The 19,897-nt window shown below is 42.9% G+C and overlaps 1 protein-coding gene across 1 annotated transcript; it reads right to left on the reverse strand.

Moving 5' to 3' along the window:
• Positions 1-533: 533 nt before the first annotated feature.
• MPHOSPH6 (M-phase phosphoprotein 6) lies at positions 534-19,888 on the reverse strand. The gene is made up of 5 exons (XM_032325077.1): positions 19,779-19,888; positions 14,431-14,543; positions 4,736-4,826; positions 1,652-1,746; positions 534-1,239 (listed from the first exon to the last, which is right to left on the reverse strand). The coding sequence occupies exons 1-5, from the start codon at positions 19,827-19,829 to the stop codon at positions 1,104-1,106; spliced, it is 486 nt and encodes a 161-aa protein (XP_032180968.1). The 5' UTR covers positions 19,830-19,888; the 3' UTR covers positions 534-1,103.
• Positions 19,889-19,897: the final 9 nt, after the last annotated feature.

Raw genomic sequence — 19,897 nt, forward strand, 5'->3', positions numbered from 1 at the left:
GGCAGGCAGAGGTTTTTCCTCATCCATACAAGGCTGTTGGAAGAGACACTAGCAGGAAATATTCAGATTAAATACGCCTTAGGGAAAACAGTGTGACTTTGTACCAGCACATCTGGACACTCCTACTTCAGAATGAGTATCCTAAAACCCAGTGCATTTTCTTTCCTGGGGCCGGTAAAAACACAGGGCTCCAAGGAAAAGGAGCAAAATATGGAAAGAAACTCTAGGTTATACAAGTGAGCTGCCAGTTTGGAAAGTGGTGACTTCTCTGTGCAAATGATTTCTTTGTCCAAACAGAATTAAACAGGGTACATTTATATGGGTTACTGACTTTCACAGTGATTAAAGTAAGAAACTGATGATTGTTTTTAACCCATAAAAATGAATATCTTATGGTTCAATTTAACACATTATCATATTCTCAATTAATGACTGGCTTTTTAAAGTTAGCATTTGGATAAAAGTTTTAATACCGATTTAGACTAAAACTATTATTTGAAAGCATAAGAGAACAGAAAAAGTACACGAAAGCTTATTTATTACGGAACAATTTTTATTAATAAAAGCCTTAAACAAAACCCCACAATTCCACAAACTAACAATGACCTGGCAGCATGCCAGTACTTTGGGCTGGAGTGGCATGTTTGCTCTTGATGAATTTACATATGATAAGTCCTCATGACATTTGATTCCAAAATATATGGGTAAATTGGCTTGGCATGATTAATAATTTAATGTAAAATATAAACATAAGGGCAACTTAAACACTGGTTTAATTTATGTATGTCAATTCAAGGTCAGTGACTAGAAAGGTCTATTAAAAAAAAAACCTGTGGTCAAAAAGATCTTTAATTAGGAAGCAACCACCTACCTCTGTATATTTGAAGATCGAGGGCTAAAAATCCCATCCTGAGGAACACCATTAAGCAAAGGATGTATAACATCCACCACCTGTGTTTCAAAAATGGCATCTTTCCAAAATTGTCTACTTCTTTACAAATAAACATTATAGTATTAATAATTGTAGAGAAGCCATCAGAATGAGTTCCAAACCATGCTAACTCTCACGAAGCTTCCCTGAGCTCTGTCTCAAAGCATCTACTTTAATCCTGGGGCTTTAGAAACATCTTCTTTACTTTAACTGTTGGTTTTATGTGTCCATTTTCATCTTCTTCATAACTGGCACGGTCTCTTTTTTTGGCAAACTTTTTTCCAATTGTCCCCACCAAGGTCTCATATCTGTTAAGACAGTAAACGGCACAAGTTTAATTAAACAAAAAACAAAGGAGGAGTCAAGTCTTGTCGAGAATATCAAACCAAACAACATCGAATAAGAAAAATCAAAATGATGATTAAAAGTAACTGATTGAAAACTTAAGAACTTTTCTATGAATGATTAAATTCTTCACCGTTTTGTTTTTGCACTATCCTAAATAAAGTGAGATATCTTAAAATATTTAGAAGCAGCACCGGACAAGAGCCGTCAACTGCCCACCTCTGAAAGGTATGAACCCCTCCACCCAGCCAAATGTACAGAAAGCAGAAAGCCACCTTCCCAGTGGGCCACTCCACGGAAGACTGTGGAAGTGCCCATGGGAGAGCCAGTGAACGCTGGGCCCAGATTATAATGCGGTTCTGAGGTGACTGTTACCTTCTGGCCATTTCTTCATCTGACACATCGAGCTCCACTGCTTCATCTTCAACTTCTTCCACCTTGTTCTTAGCGTTCATCTGGAGCATTAATTTCTGAAAAATATGACAACGCTTTCAGGGCTGGAACAGGCTTATGAAAGAAACTGGTATCGGATGTATGTGAAGGTAGAGAAACAGAAGTTACAATGTATAGGAGTGACCAAAATTTATGAGGGGTTCTTTTTTAAAAAAATATTTTTAAAGACCTTATTTATTTATTTGACAGAGAGAGATCACAAGTAAGCAGAGAGGCAGGCAGAGAGAGAGAGAGAAAGGAAAAGCAGGCTCCCCACTGAGCAGAGAGCCTGATGCGGGACTCAATCCCAGGACCCTGAGATCATGACCTGAGCCGAAGGCAGCGGCCTAACCCACTGAGACACCCACGTACCCCTCAAGTTGGTATCTTTTCAAACCAGGTGTATATATACCTAACCCTTCTCCTGTTTTGTACAGCTCAGATCTGCAAGTCAAACAGTTCAAAACCTTTCCCCAGAGAAAACGTATTCAGTGTTACAGAGGAGCAGTCAGGGAAGCCATCTTCTAACAGCCTCCCACATCAGAATCCCTTTCTCCCCAGAGGAGACATACCCTGGAGTGCCTGCCTACCCCAACCCTAGTCTCTGGGCATCACACACTCATCATCTTTGCTTCCCCCTGACTCTCCCTTCAGCCCACTGCCTTCATTCTCTTCCTAATCCAAAGCTTTAAGCAGGCTAAGCCAAGGAAAATACCTATTATAAACAAACACTTTTAGTGTTGACTTGTGTAAACAGGACACCTTAATTATCATATACCCTCGAAGAGGGGTGGGGGGAGAAAACCTATAATCTTTAAATAAACTCTGGCAATTAACTTGGTTAAAATTGTGATTCTATGGGAGAAGATATTTGCAAACAACATATCAGATAAAGGGCTAGTAACCAAAATCTATAAAGAGCGTAGCAAACTCAACACCCAAAGAACAAATAATCCAATCAAGAGATGGGCAGATGACACAAACAGACATTTCTGCAAAGAAGACATCCAGATGGCCAATAGACACAAGAAAAAGTGCTCCACACCACTCGGCATCGGGGAAATACAAATCAAAACCACAATGAGATACCACCTCACACTAGTCAGAATGGCTAAAATTAACGAGTCAGGAAATGACAGATGCTGGCGAGGATGCGGAGAAAGGGGAACCCTCCTACACTGTTGGTGGGAACGCAAGCTGGTGCAACCACTCTAGAAAACAGCATGGAGGTTCCTCAAAAAGCTGAAAATAGGGACACCTGGGTGGCTCAGTTGGTTAGGAGACTGCCATCAGCTCAGGTCATGATCTTGGAGTACCGAGATCAAGCCCCAAGTCAGGCTCCCTGCTCGTGGGAGTCTGCTTCTACCTCTGACACTCCCCTTCTCATGTTCTCTCTCTCTCAAATAAATAAAGTCTTAAAAAAAAAAAAAAAAGTTGAAAATAGAGCTACCCTATGACCCAGCAATTGCACTACTGGTTATTTGCCATAAAGATACAAACATGGTGATCCAAAGGGGCACGTGCACCCAAATGTTTATAGCAGCAACATCCACAATAGCCAAACTATGGAAAGAACCTAGATGTCCATCAACAGATGAATGGATAAAGAAGAGGTGGTATATATATCTATCTATATATATAGATATATATACACATATACACAACGGAATACTATGCAGCCATCAAAAGGAATGAAATCTTGCCATTAGTGATGATGTGGATGGAACTAGAGGGTATCATGCTGAGCGAAATAAGTCAATTGGAGAAAGACAACTATCATATGACCTCCCTGATATGAGGAAGTGGAGATGCAACGTGGGGGGTTTGGGGGAATGGGAAAAGAATAAAGGAAACAAGACAGGATCCAGAGGGAGACAAACCATAAGAGAATCTTAATCTCACAAAACAAACTGAGGGTTGCCGGGGGGACGGGAGTAGGGAGATGGTAGTGGGGTTATGGACATTGGGGAGGGTATGTGCTATGGTGAGTGCTGTGAAGTGTGTAAACCTGGCGATGCACAGACCTGTACCCCTGGGGCTAATAATTTATAATAATATAAATTATAATAATTTATAATTTATATGTCTATAAAAAAATTAAAGAATTATTTAAAAAAAAAAAAACCCAAAACAAACTGTGATTCTCTACAGGCATCCTCAGAGACGTGGTTTTCAACCAGGGGTAGTTTTGCTCACCAAGGGACCTTTGGCAATGTCTGGATATATTTCTGGTTGTCACAACTGGGGTGTGTGTGTGTGCGTGTGCACGCTACTGGTATGCAGTGGGCAGAGGCCAGGGATGCTGCTGAACATCTAAAAATGCACAGGGCAGCCTCAAAGAATTATCTGGCTCCAGAAGTCAGTGGTGCCAGGCCTCAGAAACCCTGGCTTCAAGTGTCAGTTATCAAACTAAGCTTTATATCATAAGGCTCCATTTCACTGGTGGAGTACCTGATGGGACAGCTTCTAGTACACACACCAAAATTCTAATAAATATTAAACGAAGGTCTGTGCTTTTCTACAAACCTGAACTGGGAGAATTCAAATCAATAGCTTAGAAGGTGAATATTTACTTTTCAAACAAACTTTTCTAAGAGGTTCATTTAAAAATCTATTTACAAGCCTGGATTAAAACCTGCCCATTAAAAAGTCAAATTGCTCCATTTTTAAGTAATATTCTTCCATTAGGAAAGATACATTTACAGGTGCCACAAAATAATTTTTCATAATAGAATCACATGCACAAAAGCCGGACGTCTCTGTGAAAGAGCGGAGCTGAAACTCTAGCACTCGCGCGGCGCTGTCTGGGAGCGTGGGCTGCTCCATGAAATCACCTCCTAACTCTCCCACAAAACGAGGCTGCAAAGGGCTGCAATTTCTTTAAATAGCTCCACCGGTATTTCAAGACTTGTTATTTTGTATATAATGAGAAGAAACGGTACCTGGTGGGAAAAAACCGAAACCCAATTATTAGCAGAAAGAATTCAATTGGAAAATTTTAAAACTTGAAGCAATTATATTTAATACCTCAACCTCAGGATTAAATCCTCTGAATGACATTCTTCCATAGAGAAGATCTTCACATAACAAGAAACTCTGCTCTTCTATTATGAAACACCTAAGTGGGAAAATAAACCTGTATTAATAGCGTGTCTACACATAGCAAGGCACCACGAATAAAAGTCAACATTTCAAATGAAAAATCGATCTTACTTATGGTCTTTAGTGGAACTGAGTAAAAGTAAGGTAAGACTCAGAACACAGGGGTCAAAATAAGAATTGATTATCTTGGCCAGCAAAGGCATTGGATGAGAAGAGCAGGAGCCTGCAGGCACAGTCTCCTCCAAATTACACATTTAATCTGCATAAATGCCTACACAAGGCAGAGACCTGGGCTATTTATAATAAATCTGGGTTTTTCTAATCTGAAGCAATTTCCTTGATGATTCCATGTCCCAGCCCCACCCGCCACCTTATTAAATACTCTGAAACAGGAGTCCCAGGCAGCTTTAAGAGAGTGTATTAGCTGGAGCTCTTGGCTGTGGACGAGTGGGAGTTTACTGAAAGGACACCAGGATGGCACAGAGTCACCGGGCAGGCTGGATGAGCAGGAATGGAAAACAGGCAGAAATAAGGGTAGCTAGGTCGCTGACCCAAAACCAAAACTGTGAAAAAAAATCTACCCTAGTAAAAATGGCATTGCACCGAGGGGGCTAAGCTCTGGACAGCAGACGGCACTGGGAGGGCAGTGGTGCCCCCGAAAGGGAATGCAGGTGTGACATTTTGGTCTCTAAAAGGAAGTCTCCTCTGAGTCACCAGTGTATTATCCCAGCCGTGGGGGAGCATATGTGACTACAGCCTGAGAGCGTAGAACTAGCGGCCACAGAGCACACGAGCGAAGGAAATAGCTGGTCTTTAGGGCTTCGTGGCAGAAAGCAGGCACTACTTCTTGCATCAAGATTCACTCACTCACTCACTCAGCCAGCACTTTTTCAACCAAACTGTGTGCCAGGCAGTGTTCTAGAAGCTGGAGGGACAGCCACGAGTTAGAGTCTCTGCTCTCACAGAGGTCCCATTCTAGAGCGGTGCCAAATGATCCATGAAAGATTTGTATTGTACAGTGAAAAAGAAGGAAGCATTTATTTCACTCGTGGCCGTAAAAAAGTAGCTGGAGCCCAACTGGCCTCCTACCTACACCAACGATAAAGTAGGACTCAGTAGGAAGCAATGAACATGTCAAAGCACAGAGATGTGGTGCCTGAAAAAAAAGAACCAAAGTAAGTTTTCTGACTGAAGGCACTGAATGACTGCCTTCTGCCTGGAAGTGACTTTTAGACCATGGAGCAGGGAGTGGGGGCCCAAACCGAGCCCAGTCTCACTGAGCTGAAGAGACAAACACACTGAAGTTCGGGGCTGTCCAGGGGGCAGAAGTACGTGGGTCAAGATACCACAGAGAGGGAGATACTCAAAGACATTCTGGGCCCTGCACGCATGGTCCCCTTGAATGTCTGGCTGAGCACTAGGTTGTCTGCGTGCAGGGCAAGTCCAACAGTGTTAGGGGAAAACAATTTCCAGAGGACAATTACCTGGTGCATTAGTTTCCTAGGGTTATTGGAAGAAATTACCACAAAATCGGTGGGTAAAGTAAAAAAAAATTATGCTCTCAATTCTGGAAGTCTACAGTCAGTTTCACTGGACCAAAATCAAGGTGTTGGCAGGGCCGCGCTCCCTCCAGAGGCTGAAGGAGAGAATTCACTCCTTGCTTCCGCAGACAGCTCGGAGTCCTGGGCTTGGGACTGCATCACTCCAACCTCTGCTTCCATGGTCACACTGCCTTCTCTTATATCTCCCTTTTAGAAAGATCTATGTGATGGTATTTAGGGTCCACCCAGACAATCCAGAATAATCTCCCCATCTAAAGATCTTTAACTTAATTATGTCAGCAAAGTCGATTTTGCCATATAGACTAACACAGGTTCCAGCGACAAGGACCTGCATATTATTGGGGGACCATTTTCCAGCATCCCATACCTGAGAAAGAAAATGTACTCTAAAACTGTATGTTGAACAAATACAAGACCTTGCACAAGGGAGGGGAATGTCCGAGTTGTGTCTCTCCAGAATGGAGCAACCATGCTGAACCCCGTGACACAGAGCAGAAAGCTCACACCTCAGGAGGACGGGGGGGGGTGGGGGGGGGGTGGGGGGGGGGGGCGGTCTCACAGAAGTCCAGGCTGTCAAACCTACACAAAATAGTGACCAAGCTGACTGGCATGTTAATGACCTGCCTGAGGGAAAATTCAACACTCCATTAAGGAAGACAACAAAATCCGGGCACTGAACAATGTAATACGTAATGTGAAACACACAGTAAAAAGTTGCTGGTCATGTAAGGTAGCAGGAAAATGTGATCCATACACAGAGGAAAAACAAATCAATAGAAAAAAAAGATGATGGCATTAATAGAAAAGGACCTTAAAACACTTACTATTTTTTTTTAGATGGGGTGGGGGGACAGAGGCAGAGAGGGGGAGAGGGAAAGAGAGAGAAACTTAAGCAGGCTCCAAGCCCAGGGGGGCTTGATTTCCCAAGCCTAAGATCATGACCTGAGTTGAAATCAAGAGTTGGGTGCCAGGAGTCCCTAAAAACAAAAACAGTTATTATAAATACGTTCAAGGACTTAAAGAAACACAGGAATGTAATGAAGATACAAACAGAGAACCTGAATTAAAATATGGAAACTATGAAAACTCACCAAGTAGAAACGTTAACAACAGAAAAAAACAACATCTGAAGAGAAAAATCAGAACAGTCCTTTTATCTATTAAAGAAACTGAATTCATTATTAAGAATTTTCTAGAGAAAACTCTAGACCCAGATAGCTTCACTGGTGAAGTTTTTAAAATATCTATCTCTATCTATTTATTTATTTAAGCACTTTATTTATTTGACACAGAGAGAGACACCCCGAGAGAGAGAACACAAGCAGGGGCGGCGGGAGAGGGAGTAGCAGGCTTCCCACCAAGCAGGGAGCCAGATTCAGGGCTCCATCCCAGGATCCCAGGATCATGACCCCAGCCGAAAGCAGCCACTTAACGACTGAGCCATCCAGGCTCCCCAGTGGTGAATAAAAAAAAAAAAAAAAAAAAAAAAAAAAAAAAAGAATTATTTATTTCATTTGAGAGAGAGAAACAGAGATAGCAAAAGAGATAGCAAGAGAGAGCCTGAGTGGGGAAGAGAGAGAAGCTGGCTCCCCGCTGAGCAGCGCTCCACACAAGGCTAGATCACTGCACGCTGGGATCATCACCTGAGCTGAAGGCAGATCTTAAATGACTAAGCCAGCCAGGTGCCCTCTAATAAATAAAATCTTAAAAAAATAAAATAAAATAAAAGAAGCGTCTGCCTTTGGCTCAGGTCATGATGCCAGCATCCTGGGATCACAGCATTGGGCTCCTTGCTCAGGGGGGAGCCTGCTTCTCCCCCTGCTAGTGCACTCTGTCTCTCTTTCCCTCTCTGACAAATAAAATATTAAAAAAAAAAAAGAAATAAAGAAAGAAAGAAAGAAACAGGCCACAAACTAGGAGAACATATTCATAATACGTATATCTGTTAAAGGACCTGTGTTCAAAATATAAAGAACTCTTACCTGTATAGAAGTATGTAAGTTTTATCGCAAGAAACAAAACAAAACCCTACAAACACTGAATTCTAGTTAATGATATGCATATCTGCAACTTACTCTGAAATACACTAAAAATAAAATGGATTGACAGATGTATAGAGGAATGGATAATTATGCAATATAAGACGCTAGAAAAAAAAGGAAGCATCTCATTTTTTAAAACAGTCAACAGATTTGAATAGGGACTTCACAAAGGGAGATACAGAAATGCCAACAATAAGCACGTAGGAGTTCTTTAACATCATTAGTCACCAGGAAAAAGCAAATTAAAAATCATAATGAGGGGCACCTGGGTGGCTCAGTCCTTAAGCGTCTGCCTTTGGCTCAGGTCATGATCCCAGGGTCCTGGGATCAAGTCCCACATCAGGCTCCTTGCTCTACAGGAAGCCTGCTTCTCCCTCTCCCACTGCCCCTCCTTGTGTTCCCTCTCTGGCTCTCTCTCTCTCTCTGTCAAATAAGTAAATAAAGTCTTTTAAAAAAAATCATAATGAGATACCCCTAGAATGACAGAATAGATAAAATTAAAAAGGTAACACCAAACGCTGGAATGACATGGAAAAATGAGAATTATTCTATTTCCTTAGTGAATCTGTAATAAGACTGCGCAATCACTGTGGAAACCAGTCTGAAAGTTTCTCATAAAGTTAACTCTATGCCAACCTTATGACCCAGCAATTCCACTTTTACCGAAGAGAAACTATAAGTGGAAAGAGTTAGGGGTACCCCTGAAAAAGAAGGACAAAATATAGCATGACACCAGAGAAGTCATTTTTAGGCCCCCAGCTATTTTCAGGGAACTCTCTCTGCCTTTACTTGCTCAAGCACAAACCAGCACAACTTCCTAGGAGGTCAGAATCACAGAGAAATGCAAAAACTTCAGTAGTTAAAGATTTTAAAGGAACAAAGAGAAAGCAAAAACTAACACTCTATCAGGCCAGTAAATAGCCTGACCAAATCAGAGACCATTAATCCCTGCTAAGATTCCCTGTGCGATTTCAAAAGTAAGCAAGGGGCACCTGGGTGGCTCAGTCGATGGGCATCTACCTTCAGCTCGGGTCATGGTCCTGGGGTGCTGGGATCCATCCCACATGGGGCTCCCTGTTTAGCAGGAGCCTGCTTCTCCCACTCCTACTCCCCCTGTTTGTGTTCCCTTTCTCTGTCAAATAAATAAGCAAAATCTTAAAACAAAAAAAAAAAACAAAAACAAGCAACACCTTGCATCGGGAGCCCAAGACCCGGCCCCATACACGTTATATTAGCTTTCAGAGTACTCCCATTAGCCCCTTTCCCTGGAGGGACCTTTAAGGTGGCTTGGAGGCACCCTTCTGAGTGTGGACGCCTCCACCCTCAGAGGACCACAAGCTTCATTAACGTCACAGGACACATTTACATAGGCATTTTTTTTTTTTTTCCTTCACAGGCATGTTTTTTAAGTATGCCCACAGGACCTCATGTCTGCCTTTACACGTGATGACAAAGCCCCCCCTTTCTGAATACTCATTCTAACCCTAAATAAAAGAAACCCACTCACCCTCACTTGGGGGAATCATGGCTTTGAAAGTTATTTTCCATGATCTCTTTATTTGCTGCAAAAAGTTTCCTTTGTGTGACCACTCTACGGGTCTGTAGTCCTTACCTGTAACTCGGCAAGGAGTGAGCTCAAGTTAGTTCCGCTACAAAATGAAAACAGGATCTATCCAATTCATTCAAATTCTTTTTATCTAAAGAATTGGTCTTTGGTTGCTGTATAAAAAGTGGTCTGGACAGGCTTCTTGGGTAGATGACATCTGATCAGCCCAGATCAGAAAGCAATGAGGAACGCAACATGAAGCCCGGGGAAGTAGAGCTGTGGGACCAGTTAAAGACCCTCAGAAGGGAGTGGAAGGGGCCCATCTGAGAAAGAGTGAGGAGGCCTCCATGACCGGGAAGGAGTGGCAAAAGGGAACACTGGTAGGAAGTCAAAGGTACTTTCATGGTGCCACTAAGGTGATGTCTTCTTCACTGTGCTGACAGTTACAGGGCGGGTGCAAAAGCAATTGTCAGTAAGAGCTCATCTCGGCATGAATGAAAGTAGGGACACCGCACTATGCTAGTAGTCACTGCTGGTTTTCAAAGTCTAAAAAAAGGGAAAGAAGCCAGTAAGAATGCTTTTGATGAAGCAGGAAAAAAGCTACTAATTTTCATTAATCTTGGTCCGTGATTACACTTCTCAAAAATATTCCACATGCAAAATGGTAAGTGCTTCTGCACAGCGAGGCATGATGGCCATCTTGAGGAAATGCACTTGTGTGACTGAGTTCTGAGTTGAACTAGCCACTTTCTTCATGGAACACTATAACTATGGTTATTCAGACTTGGGTACTTGGCAGACGTTTTTCTGAAAATGAATCAAATGAACTTGTCACTTCAAAGGAACAACTGACAGTACTTGTTGCCAGTTACAAAATTCAAGCTTTCGAGCAAAAATGAGAATTCTGAATAGCTTGTGTATGTCATCTTGGACTTGAGAGCTTCTCAATACTTAGAGGAGATTTTTCTGATGAAATCTACGGTAATATTAATGAGTACAGTTTTTGATATCCTATAAGGAAATGAGTTAACATTTAGAAAATCTATACAACTCACTGAACTAATATTTTCCAAATGAGAAATGCATGATGTTATGAAATGATGCATGGATAAAAGATTTATTCCAAATGCAAGGTAGACTGACGATTATGAAAAATGTACTGACACCGTGAGATTCCACACTGCCGTTAAAGAAACTACAAGTTACTGGATTTGGAGTAGTGTAAAAACAATTATCTGAAAAGGTTATTATGATACTCGTCCCCTTTCAATTACATCTCCTGTGTAAGGGTGGATTTGTAAAAAAGATTTTATTTATTTATTTGACAGACAGAGATCACAAGCAGGCAGAGAGGCAGGCAGAGAGAGAGGAGGAAGCAGGCTCCCCGCTGAGCAGAGAGCCCGATGCGGGGGCTTGATTCCAGGACCCTGAGATCAAGACCCGAGCCAAAGGCAGAGGTTTTAACCGGCTGAGCCACCCAGCGCCCCAGGGTGGATTTTCTGTACGTGCCTCAACAACAGATACAGCAGGCTGAGTGCAGAACTTGAGAGAACCTAGTCAGGAATGAACCCGACTTGTGTTAATGCCAGACACTAAAGATGCACAGAAATGTAAGATAAAGCCATTCTTCTCATTAACATTTTTTGGTCTTGAGAAACAGTTATCTTTCCTTTTTTTTTTTTTTAAAGATTTTATTTATTTATTTGAAACAGAATGAGAGAGAGAGTGAGGGAGAGAGCAAGCACAAGCAGGGGAGCAGCAGACAGAGAGGAAGAAAGGCTCCCCACTGAGTAGGGGGCACAATGTGGGGCTGATTTGAATGATATACATGGAAGGGGTCCTTTGCAGTCTGGAACCAGGTTTCCTTCCTTTGGGATTACCTCAGGCTGGCTGTGCCCTCTTATGAAGGTAGCAGCTCTTGTAAGACGTCTTCCGATTCAGTCACCCCCTCCTCCCCTCGATCGTCTGGGCCTGGAGAGGAAACTACTCCCACCACACAAGCTACGGGATATGCACCATCCCGGGTGGTTTCCCTGCGCCCTACTCTGTCATACTCTCAAATCACTTCTTCTTCTCCTGCCAAAGACTTCCCTAATATACACATCTATACACGAACAGGCACTGAATGGCGGCAAAGATTTCTTATTCACTGCGAGGGGCTGATTGCTTGTATCCCCCACAAGATACGTATGTTGAAGTATTAACCTCCAGAAATGATCGTATCAGGAGATGAGGCCTTTGGGAAGTGGCTGAAGTCATGAGGGTTGGGCCCTCCTAAATGGGCGTAGCACCTTGCAAAGGAGATGCCACAGAATCCCCTAGACCTCCGGCATCTGGGTGGCACGGCCGGTTAAGCCTCTGACTCTTGGTTTTGCCTGAGGCTGTGATCTTGGCATCACGGAGATCGAGCCCTGAGTCAGCTCCATGCTTAGCATGGACTCTGCTCAGACTCTCTCCCCCTCTGCCGCTAACACCACCCCCCAGCCTGCTCTCTCTCTCTCTCTCAAATAATAAATAAATAAACTTATTTATTTGAATAAAAAAGAAAAAGAAAAGAAACCCTTAGCTCCTTTCACTGGGTGAGGACACAGTGAGAAGGTGCCAGCTATGAACCAGGGAGACAGCCATCACCAAAGCACTTCGGTAGTCCCTTGATTTTGGATTTCCAACCTCCAGAACTATGAGAAATAAATTTTTGTTCTTTTTTTTTTTTAAATAGCTATTATTTATTTTTATTTGTCAGAGAGAGAGAGAGAGAGCGCGCACGCACAAGGAGAGGGAGCGACAGGCAGAGAGAGAAGCAGTCTACCCATGGAAAGGTAGAGGTTTAACCAACTGAGCCACCCAGATGTCCCTCTGTTCTTTACAAGCTACCAAGTCTGTGGTATTTTGTTTTAGCAGCCCAAAAGGATGGAGACATTTGTCTCCTAGGAAAGGAATCTAAAGGTCATTTTTCTGGGAATATGTTATGTTTGGGGAAAAATACTAAAAACAAGATAGAAACTATCCTGCCTCTCGATAAGTAAAAAAAAGAAAAAAAAAAAGTCTGGAATATTTTGTGCAAGTTCAGTCAAGGGATAAAATAAACTTATGGGTCTTTACTAGTAATGGCCCCTTCCTAACCACCTGCCCCCAAATCCACACCGTCTCTGGCATTGTCTTCCCCTTCCTCATGGCCATCTTGCTTCCTCTGAGAAGCAGCAGAGAAAAGCAAACAGAGAAGCAAGCAGAGAAAACAAAGTACTTTCCTTCCAGAAAAGACCCAGAGAAGGTCAGCCAAATGAACAAGGGAATACAACATGTTAAAAAAAAAAAAAAAAAAAAATTAGGTACAGAAAGAAAAAACATAAATGGGCCTGAATAAACAGTATCTTCCATCATGTGAGAAAGTTTAAATAATACCACAAAGTTTAAATACCACAGAGCTCACTAAGGCAAGAAAAGCACCAAAGAGAAAGGAGGAGAGCTTTAAGAAGAATTTAGATAAAAATCAATGGGTGATATGAATCTACCACTTCTTTATGCAAAATTATTTTGGAGCACCGACCACGCTTAAAGGCGGACGAGGAATGGTCTAGTATGGTGCCCCAGCATTAGGCACGACCAGGTGGCTGACTCTGGGCAAGTTACTCTCTCAAGCTTCAGATTCCTCAGGTATAAAATGGTTGGAATGACAGTAGCCAGTTCCTAAGTCTGCTCTGAGGATTAAATAATTAAGAGATTTAAACTGCTGAGCTCAGTTCTTGGCACATGCTATAGACTCAATAAATGTCAGCTAAGATGATTGGTATTAAAAGCAGTAAAAATTGGGGCGCCTGGGTGGCTCAGTGGGTTAAGCCTCTGCCTTTGGCTCAGGTCATGATCCCAGGGTCCTGGGATCGAGCCCCGCATCGGGCTCTCTGCTCAGCGGGAAGCCTGCTTCCCTCTCTGTCTCTGCCTGCCTCTCTGCCTACTTGTGATCTCTGTCTGTCAAACAAATAAATAAAATCTTTAAAAAAAAAAAAAAAGGCAGTAAAAATTAAAAAAAAAAAAAAAAAAAGAAAGAAAAAGAAAAGAAACACACCCCTAACTCTTAACTTGCTTTTAAGAAGCTCAGCCTAACGAAGAACTCTATTATTCAAACAAAACTGGAGAGGCCTAAAGTACACACCTTCCAACTTAATCCTCAAACTTAATGTGACAGGGAGCACACCCAGATTCTCATAAAACGCTCCCCAGTTATTACCAGAGACGAGCGGCTAGATACCTTTACAATATAAAAAAAAGAACAGTGATGATGGCCAGTAAAAATGTATCAATCCAAGTAGAACTTATACAGATTAATAATTTTAGAAAACTATTTGCAAAGTTAATTCAAGAAACCAAACAGATACCATTTTATAAGATTTGTGCCGCTGGAATGAATCTCATTTACAGGGATTTCCCTCCGAAGACCCAAAGCATCATTACTATAATTTCCAATTAACTTACTCTTTTTCTTTAAGCTCTGGCAAATCCAAATACCAATGCTCTTCGCTAATGATTTTCTTTTCTTCCTCTTCTAGTTGTTTCTTGGTCTCCAAGTCCAGGCCCCTTTGCATGAACTGTCAAAACAAAACCAAACCAGTGTCAGCAGCTCGTTTTCTTGACGTAGAGTTGAGAAAAACTCAAATAACTTTATTCCTCCACATGCTTTCCGTCATTTCTCCAGGAATACCATCTCAGTGGGGAGGGTGCAGCCGCCGGAACCAAGGCAGCTTAGCTCTTCCTTGACAATGTCACACCAGACTAGCAGGGAAGCCTTCTGGAGCACACAAAGAAGTAATGTGGACTGCCTTCAGAAGACTTTGGAAAGATCTTTCCTGTACTTTAGCTCGTCTATTTTAATAAAAACAAGCAGTAAAAATACTGCATTCAGTTAGTAGCTCATCAATATTTCAGTTTTACACAGTAATCTGTGGGGAAGGGCTAAGACAAAAGACACAGATCAGGCCAGGCAGGTGGACCTGGAAAGTGAGAGGAGCAGAAAGCAGGGGCAGAGACTCCGTACTTTCCGAATCCCTCGATGACCCGCCGGAGCCCGCCGGTCTCTGCACCTGCTGATCTTGGTCTGGAATGCCTTTTCTCGTGCTCCTCCACCTGGACAACTCCTAGCTCTTCTGATACATGGGAAAAGCTACTCCATCTCTGACACCTGCAAGCCAAACTGGCATTTCTCTCCTAGATCCTTCCTGTGACATCTTCAAACAGTCTCACCGCACCTCAATGTTTTGAGCATCTGTCTCTTCTGAAGACCTTGAGGGCAGGGACTCTGTCTAGATGATCTGCTTCCTCAGTTTCAGCATGATGAATGATATGCAGTAAGGGGTCTGTAAACACAGACCAAAGCAAAACTGTATCCATAAGCCTGCTCTTCATGAATATTTGTCCCCTGAAAGGCTGACCACCTCTACGGCTGCTCTTTATTCTAAAATGTGCAGAAGCTCAATTCGAAATAGGCCAGTAGAAAATGGGCAGTCCAGCTGCTAGCCTCTTCCCTCCAGAAAGAGTATTTTCTCAGGGGACCAGTGAACACAGCAAAATGATAAAGTATTAATAAGGGAAAAAAATAAATTCAGAAAACATCTAGGAGGCATCCTATGTAACTTAACTTTGGAAGTTAAGTCCAGAATTCCACTAGTTTTCAGTTATCCCTCTTTCTTTCCCTTGTCCAAGCTCTATACTACTTTTCCCTCCATTCCAACCCTTCCAAAAACATAAGGGCTTCACCAACAAGGATGAAACGGAATGACAAAACTTGAAGAAATTGGCAAACAAAATACAGTGATAATATCCAGTTCTGATGAGGAACTGGTGAGATTGGATCACTCATGTATTGCTGATGGGAATATAAAATAGTACGACCTCTGTAGAAAACAGCTTGACAGTTTCTTATCCAACTAAATATGCCCTTACCATACAACCCAGCAATCGTCCTCTTGGACCATCTATCTCCGAGAAATGAAAACTTATGTTCACTCAAAAACTCATACAGGTATAGTCACAGCTGCTCTATTTGTTAATAGCCAAGCACGGAAAACAACCAAAATACTCTTCAGCAGGGGGATGGTTCAGTCCTACGATAGTTTCAGAGCATGGAATACTAGTCAGCAAAAAAAAAAAAAAAAAAAAAAAAAAAGGAAAGAGCTATTGATACTCAGCAACTTAGATGGAGCTCAAGTGAATTATGCTGAGTGAAAAAAAGGGCAGTCTCAAAAGGTTACATATTGTACAATTCCATTTACAGAAAATCTTTAAAATAACAAAATTACAGGAATGGAGAACAGATTTCCCAGAGGTTAAGGACAGCAGAAAAGACTTGGTGTGGCTACAAATGGAGAGGCTGAGGAAACCCCATGGTGATGGAACAGTTTTAGATCTTGAAAGAGGTGGTAGGTACAAAAATCTGTACATGATAAGCTGTATAGAAAGATCACACACACGCAGACACACACACGCATGAGTAAAATAGTGACATAAAATGGCGGCTACGTGGATTTCCTGGCTTTGTGCCGTACTCTAGTGATAAGAGAGAGGGAATATAGAGCACATAGGATGCCCTGTACATTTTTTGCAACTTCCTATAAATCCATCATTATTTTAAATAAATGTAAAGGAAATGTTTGCACTCTACCTAAAGTCTTTTGTAGTCTTCACCCTTTTCTCTGTGTCTCTATCCTCACCCAGGAAAGAACTGGCAGTTTCTGGAATGCATATCCTGTACTTCCCAATCCTTCTGCCTCTACTACTCAATATCATGTGTCCGTTTTCTGCCTGGCAAAATATCCACTTGTAAAGGCTCAGAGCACATGTCCTTTGGGCCTTCCCTGACTGTTGTCTGGTCAAGCTCTTCACAGACCTGTTCCCATAAAAGAACATCTTTCCCCGCATCTAAGAGTCTTATAAGCACTGGCTTATTATTCAGTATGCTGCTTCTGTGTCTCCCAAAAGACAGAGGTCCTGAAATAGCAGGTCATGTCTCTTGTCCATCTTTTATTACTAGCAGTCAGGCTGCAGACGGTATACGAGAGTTCAATAAAGGTTCTCTGAGGGCACCCGGGTGGCTCAGAGAGTTGAGCATCTGCCTTCAGCTCAGGTCAGCCAGCGTCAGGCTCCCTGCTTAGGGGAGAGCCTGCTTCTCCCTCTCTCTCCGCTGCTCCCCCTGCTTATGCGTTCTTTCTCTGTCAAATAATAAATAAATAAATAATCTTAAAATAAAATAAAATAAAGGTTCTCTGAATGTAAATCCAGACCGAAGGTCTTATTCTCCCAGACTCTCATTCTTGGATGGTTCTCTTTAAACCCAGATGCCTCATGTCGTAACTTATATTCTTGGAGACACAACTCACCAATCCTACCCACCTGCCTTTTTATCTCCTATTTTTAGTCAAGTAGATATTATTTAAGGCATACAAAATAGCTATATATGTGTGTATGTGTGCGCACATGCGTGTGTGTATTCTTTACACACAGAAAGGCTAGAACACCCTGTGAATATGAATCAAGCGACTCCAAACTTAGGTAGCAATCCAATTCTCCTGACTCTACAGCATTTAAGAACTCTCTCTTAAAGCTCAGTGATTTGGCTTTCCTCATAAGTGAGGGCCTACAGCAGGTTTCACAAATTACAGTCCTGAGGCTGGACATCAATTATTGTCAATAAAGTCTTATTGGAGCAAAGATATGCTCATTTGGTTCTGAGGTACAATGGCAGAGGTGAGTAGGTACAACAGTGGTTGTCCGGCCCGCCAGCCTGAAGTATTTGTTATCTGTCCCCCTTACAGAGAAAGTTTACTAACTCGTGTCTTAAGATGCTCAAAGAGCTATACGCACAAATATGCCCTGTCCGCAATCATTCCATCACACTGGCAGAAATGCTTCCTACATCCTTCATTTGCCGCTTCCCAGCAGGGTCACCGTCCAGACCCCAACAGGTGACCAAGTCAGAGGACTTTGGGTACACTTGAAAACAAATGTATCAGTATCAAATCCTCAGCTCTTTCACTCTTGCTCTATACTGAGCTCTGGCTGAACAGCTACAGGGGATTCGGCAACCTCCTGTAGCCACTCCGTTCGTTCTCACAGGACACTGCGAGACTCCTCTGCCTGTACATATACTAACTCCTGCTATCCCACCAATAAGTTCTTTCTCATCCATGACTGAAGCTACGAACCCAACGAGAAAAACTGTAATTTTCCCCCCCTCTCCTTTGCTTTCAAAGTCCTGCTGAGTCTTCCCCCCACTGGGGTAGGGGCTGAGACTTTTCTTGAAGGTAACTTCTTCTTTCTTAACTCTTGAGTCAGATCTTTGGTTTGAGCCCTAGCTAACCACTCAGCACATCTTCATCTGATGTGCGGGCTTCGCCAACCCACTCGACTTCTCTGATTACAAACCGTTGAGTCCAAAGAAGACTCTGTTCGGTAAAAATTCAAATTTGCTCATATGTTTGAAAGAAGTACTTTAAGAAACTTCCAAGTTATATGACTTACCCTCCCTCCCTCACCCTGTTTCCCCCTAGTTACACCCTGGCTCAACTCCAAATCTGGCACGTGCAACATGTGCTCTCCAATCTTTCCAAACATTATGCCTTGCTTCCTTTTTTTCTGGAAATTCCCCTCTAAACATGATATCTAACACCGTGCTGTAGTGTTTAGTGACAAGCAGTACAGAACAGCAGTTAAGGACTGGGGCTCTGGAGCCAGACTGCCCGAGTTTGGTTCTGTCTACGCTACTGGTTAGATTGTGCAACTTTGGGCAAGTTACCTTCTTGCCTGTTTCAGTGCTTCGGCTGGAAGACTGGTGTAATAACTTATCTGCCTCCCAGTTATCAGGCGGGTACCAGGGCTGATATATGCAAAGCACTTAGAACAGCTGTCTGGCACAGAGCAGAAACTGTAAATGTTTGCTATTATTACTACTATTCAAGTTTTTAAGGCCTGGTTGTTTCCCCTGTTTTAAATCCTGTGTTCTTTTTTAAATCTACCCTTGTCTTTTTTGTTGTTGTTGTCTGTGTCCCCCACTTTAAAATTATTTGTTAAATTGATTCCATTTCGAATCTAAAAATCAATTTTGCTTGAAGTCGATGACATTCACCATAACTGTTCTAATTCTATTCCCTTGAGATCAGATCATCAGAACTTCTAGTTTGGTCTTTCTGACTGCAATCTCGTCCTCCGTCAGGCCTTTCTTTCACCAATGTATTCTCCAGGGGAGTTAAAGTAACTTTGAAAACGAAGAAGGAGAGCTGAGACGCGGTGACCCGTGCTCCATCGCTTCCCCGCGTTCACAAGAGAAAAAAAAAAAAAAATCCTTAATCTAGCTTAAAATCCCTCACATGTTGTGGCCACTGGCTACTTTTCCACTTTTTGCTCCCTGCCTTCCAGACATACTGAATTACCTTTAGTTCGTGGAAATCCCAAGGGTTTCTTGAGTTTTGGTCTCAGACTCGGCTGCGCCCACTCTCCCGGCTACCCTTCAATCTCTACTTCCCGCAGGAGCCAAGTAAGTCCCCGGGACCACGGCGCTCCGAGCGCCACCGCACGCGGTGCCACGGCATCCTGCTTGCTTTCGTGTCTCTCTTTCCTATCCCACCGCAGGGTTTATGAGGGAATCTGCCGGATTTATAACCCAGTTCCCAGTGCCCGAGGCAGAGCAAGCGCTAAGTGAATGAATGAACGTCCGAGCTGGAGGCCCTCCGTGGCTTCCCTGGTGCCCCCGCGCGTCTGCCGCCAAGGCCCCGGCCAGGTCCTGAAGCCCAGGTACCCTTGCTGCCCGGCCCGCCTCCCTGGCGTCCCCGCACCTTCATGCGCAGCAGGTTCTTGGACAATTTCGTCTTGCGCTCGGCCGCCATATTGGCTCCCGCTCCGAGCCGCGCACCGCCACCAGCCCCCGCTGCGCACGCGCACCGCTGCGTGCGTC

The sequence above is a fragment of the Mustela erminea genome, chromosome 19, assembly GCF_009829155.1.
Source record: "Mustela erminea isolate mMusErm1 chromosome 19, mMusErm1.Pri, whole genome shotgun sequence".
NCBI lineage: Eukaryota > Metazoa > Chordata > Mammalia > Carnivora > Mustelidae > Mustela > Mustela erminea.

Coding starts and splice junctions, on each gene's coding strand:
- MPHOSPH6 (XM_032325077.1), bottom strand. CDS start 19,829: ATGGCGGCCGAGCGCAAGACGAAATTGTCCAAGAACCTGCTGCGCATG. Junction 4,827..14,430: donor CCAGAGCTTAAAGAAAAAGA/GTAAGTTAATTG, acceptor TTTCCCACTTAG/GTGTTTCATAATAGAAGAGC. Junction 1,240..1,651: donor GATGAAGAAATGGCCAGAAG/GTAACAGTCACC, acceptor CTGTCTTAACAG/ATATGAGACCTTGGTGGGGA.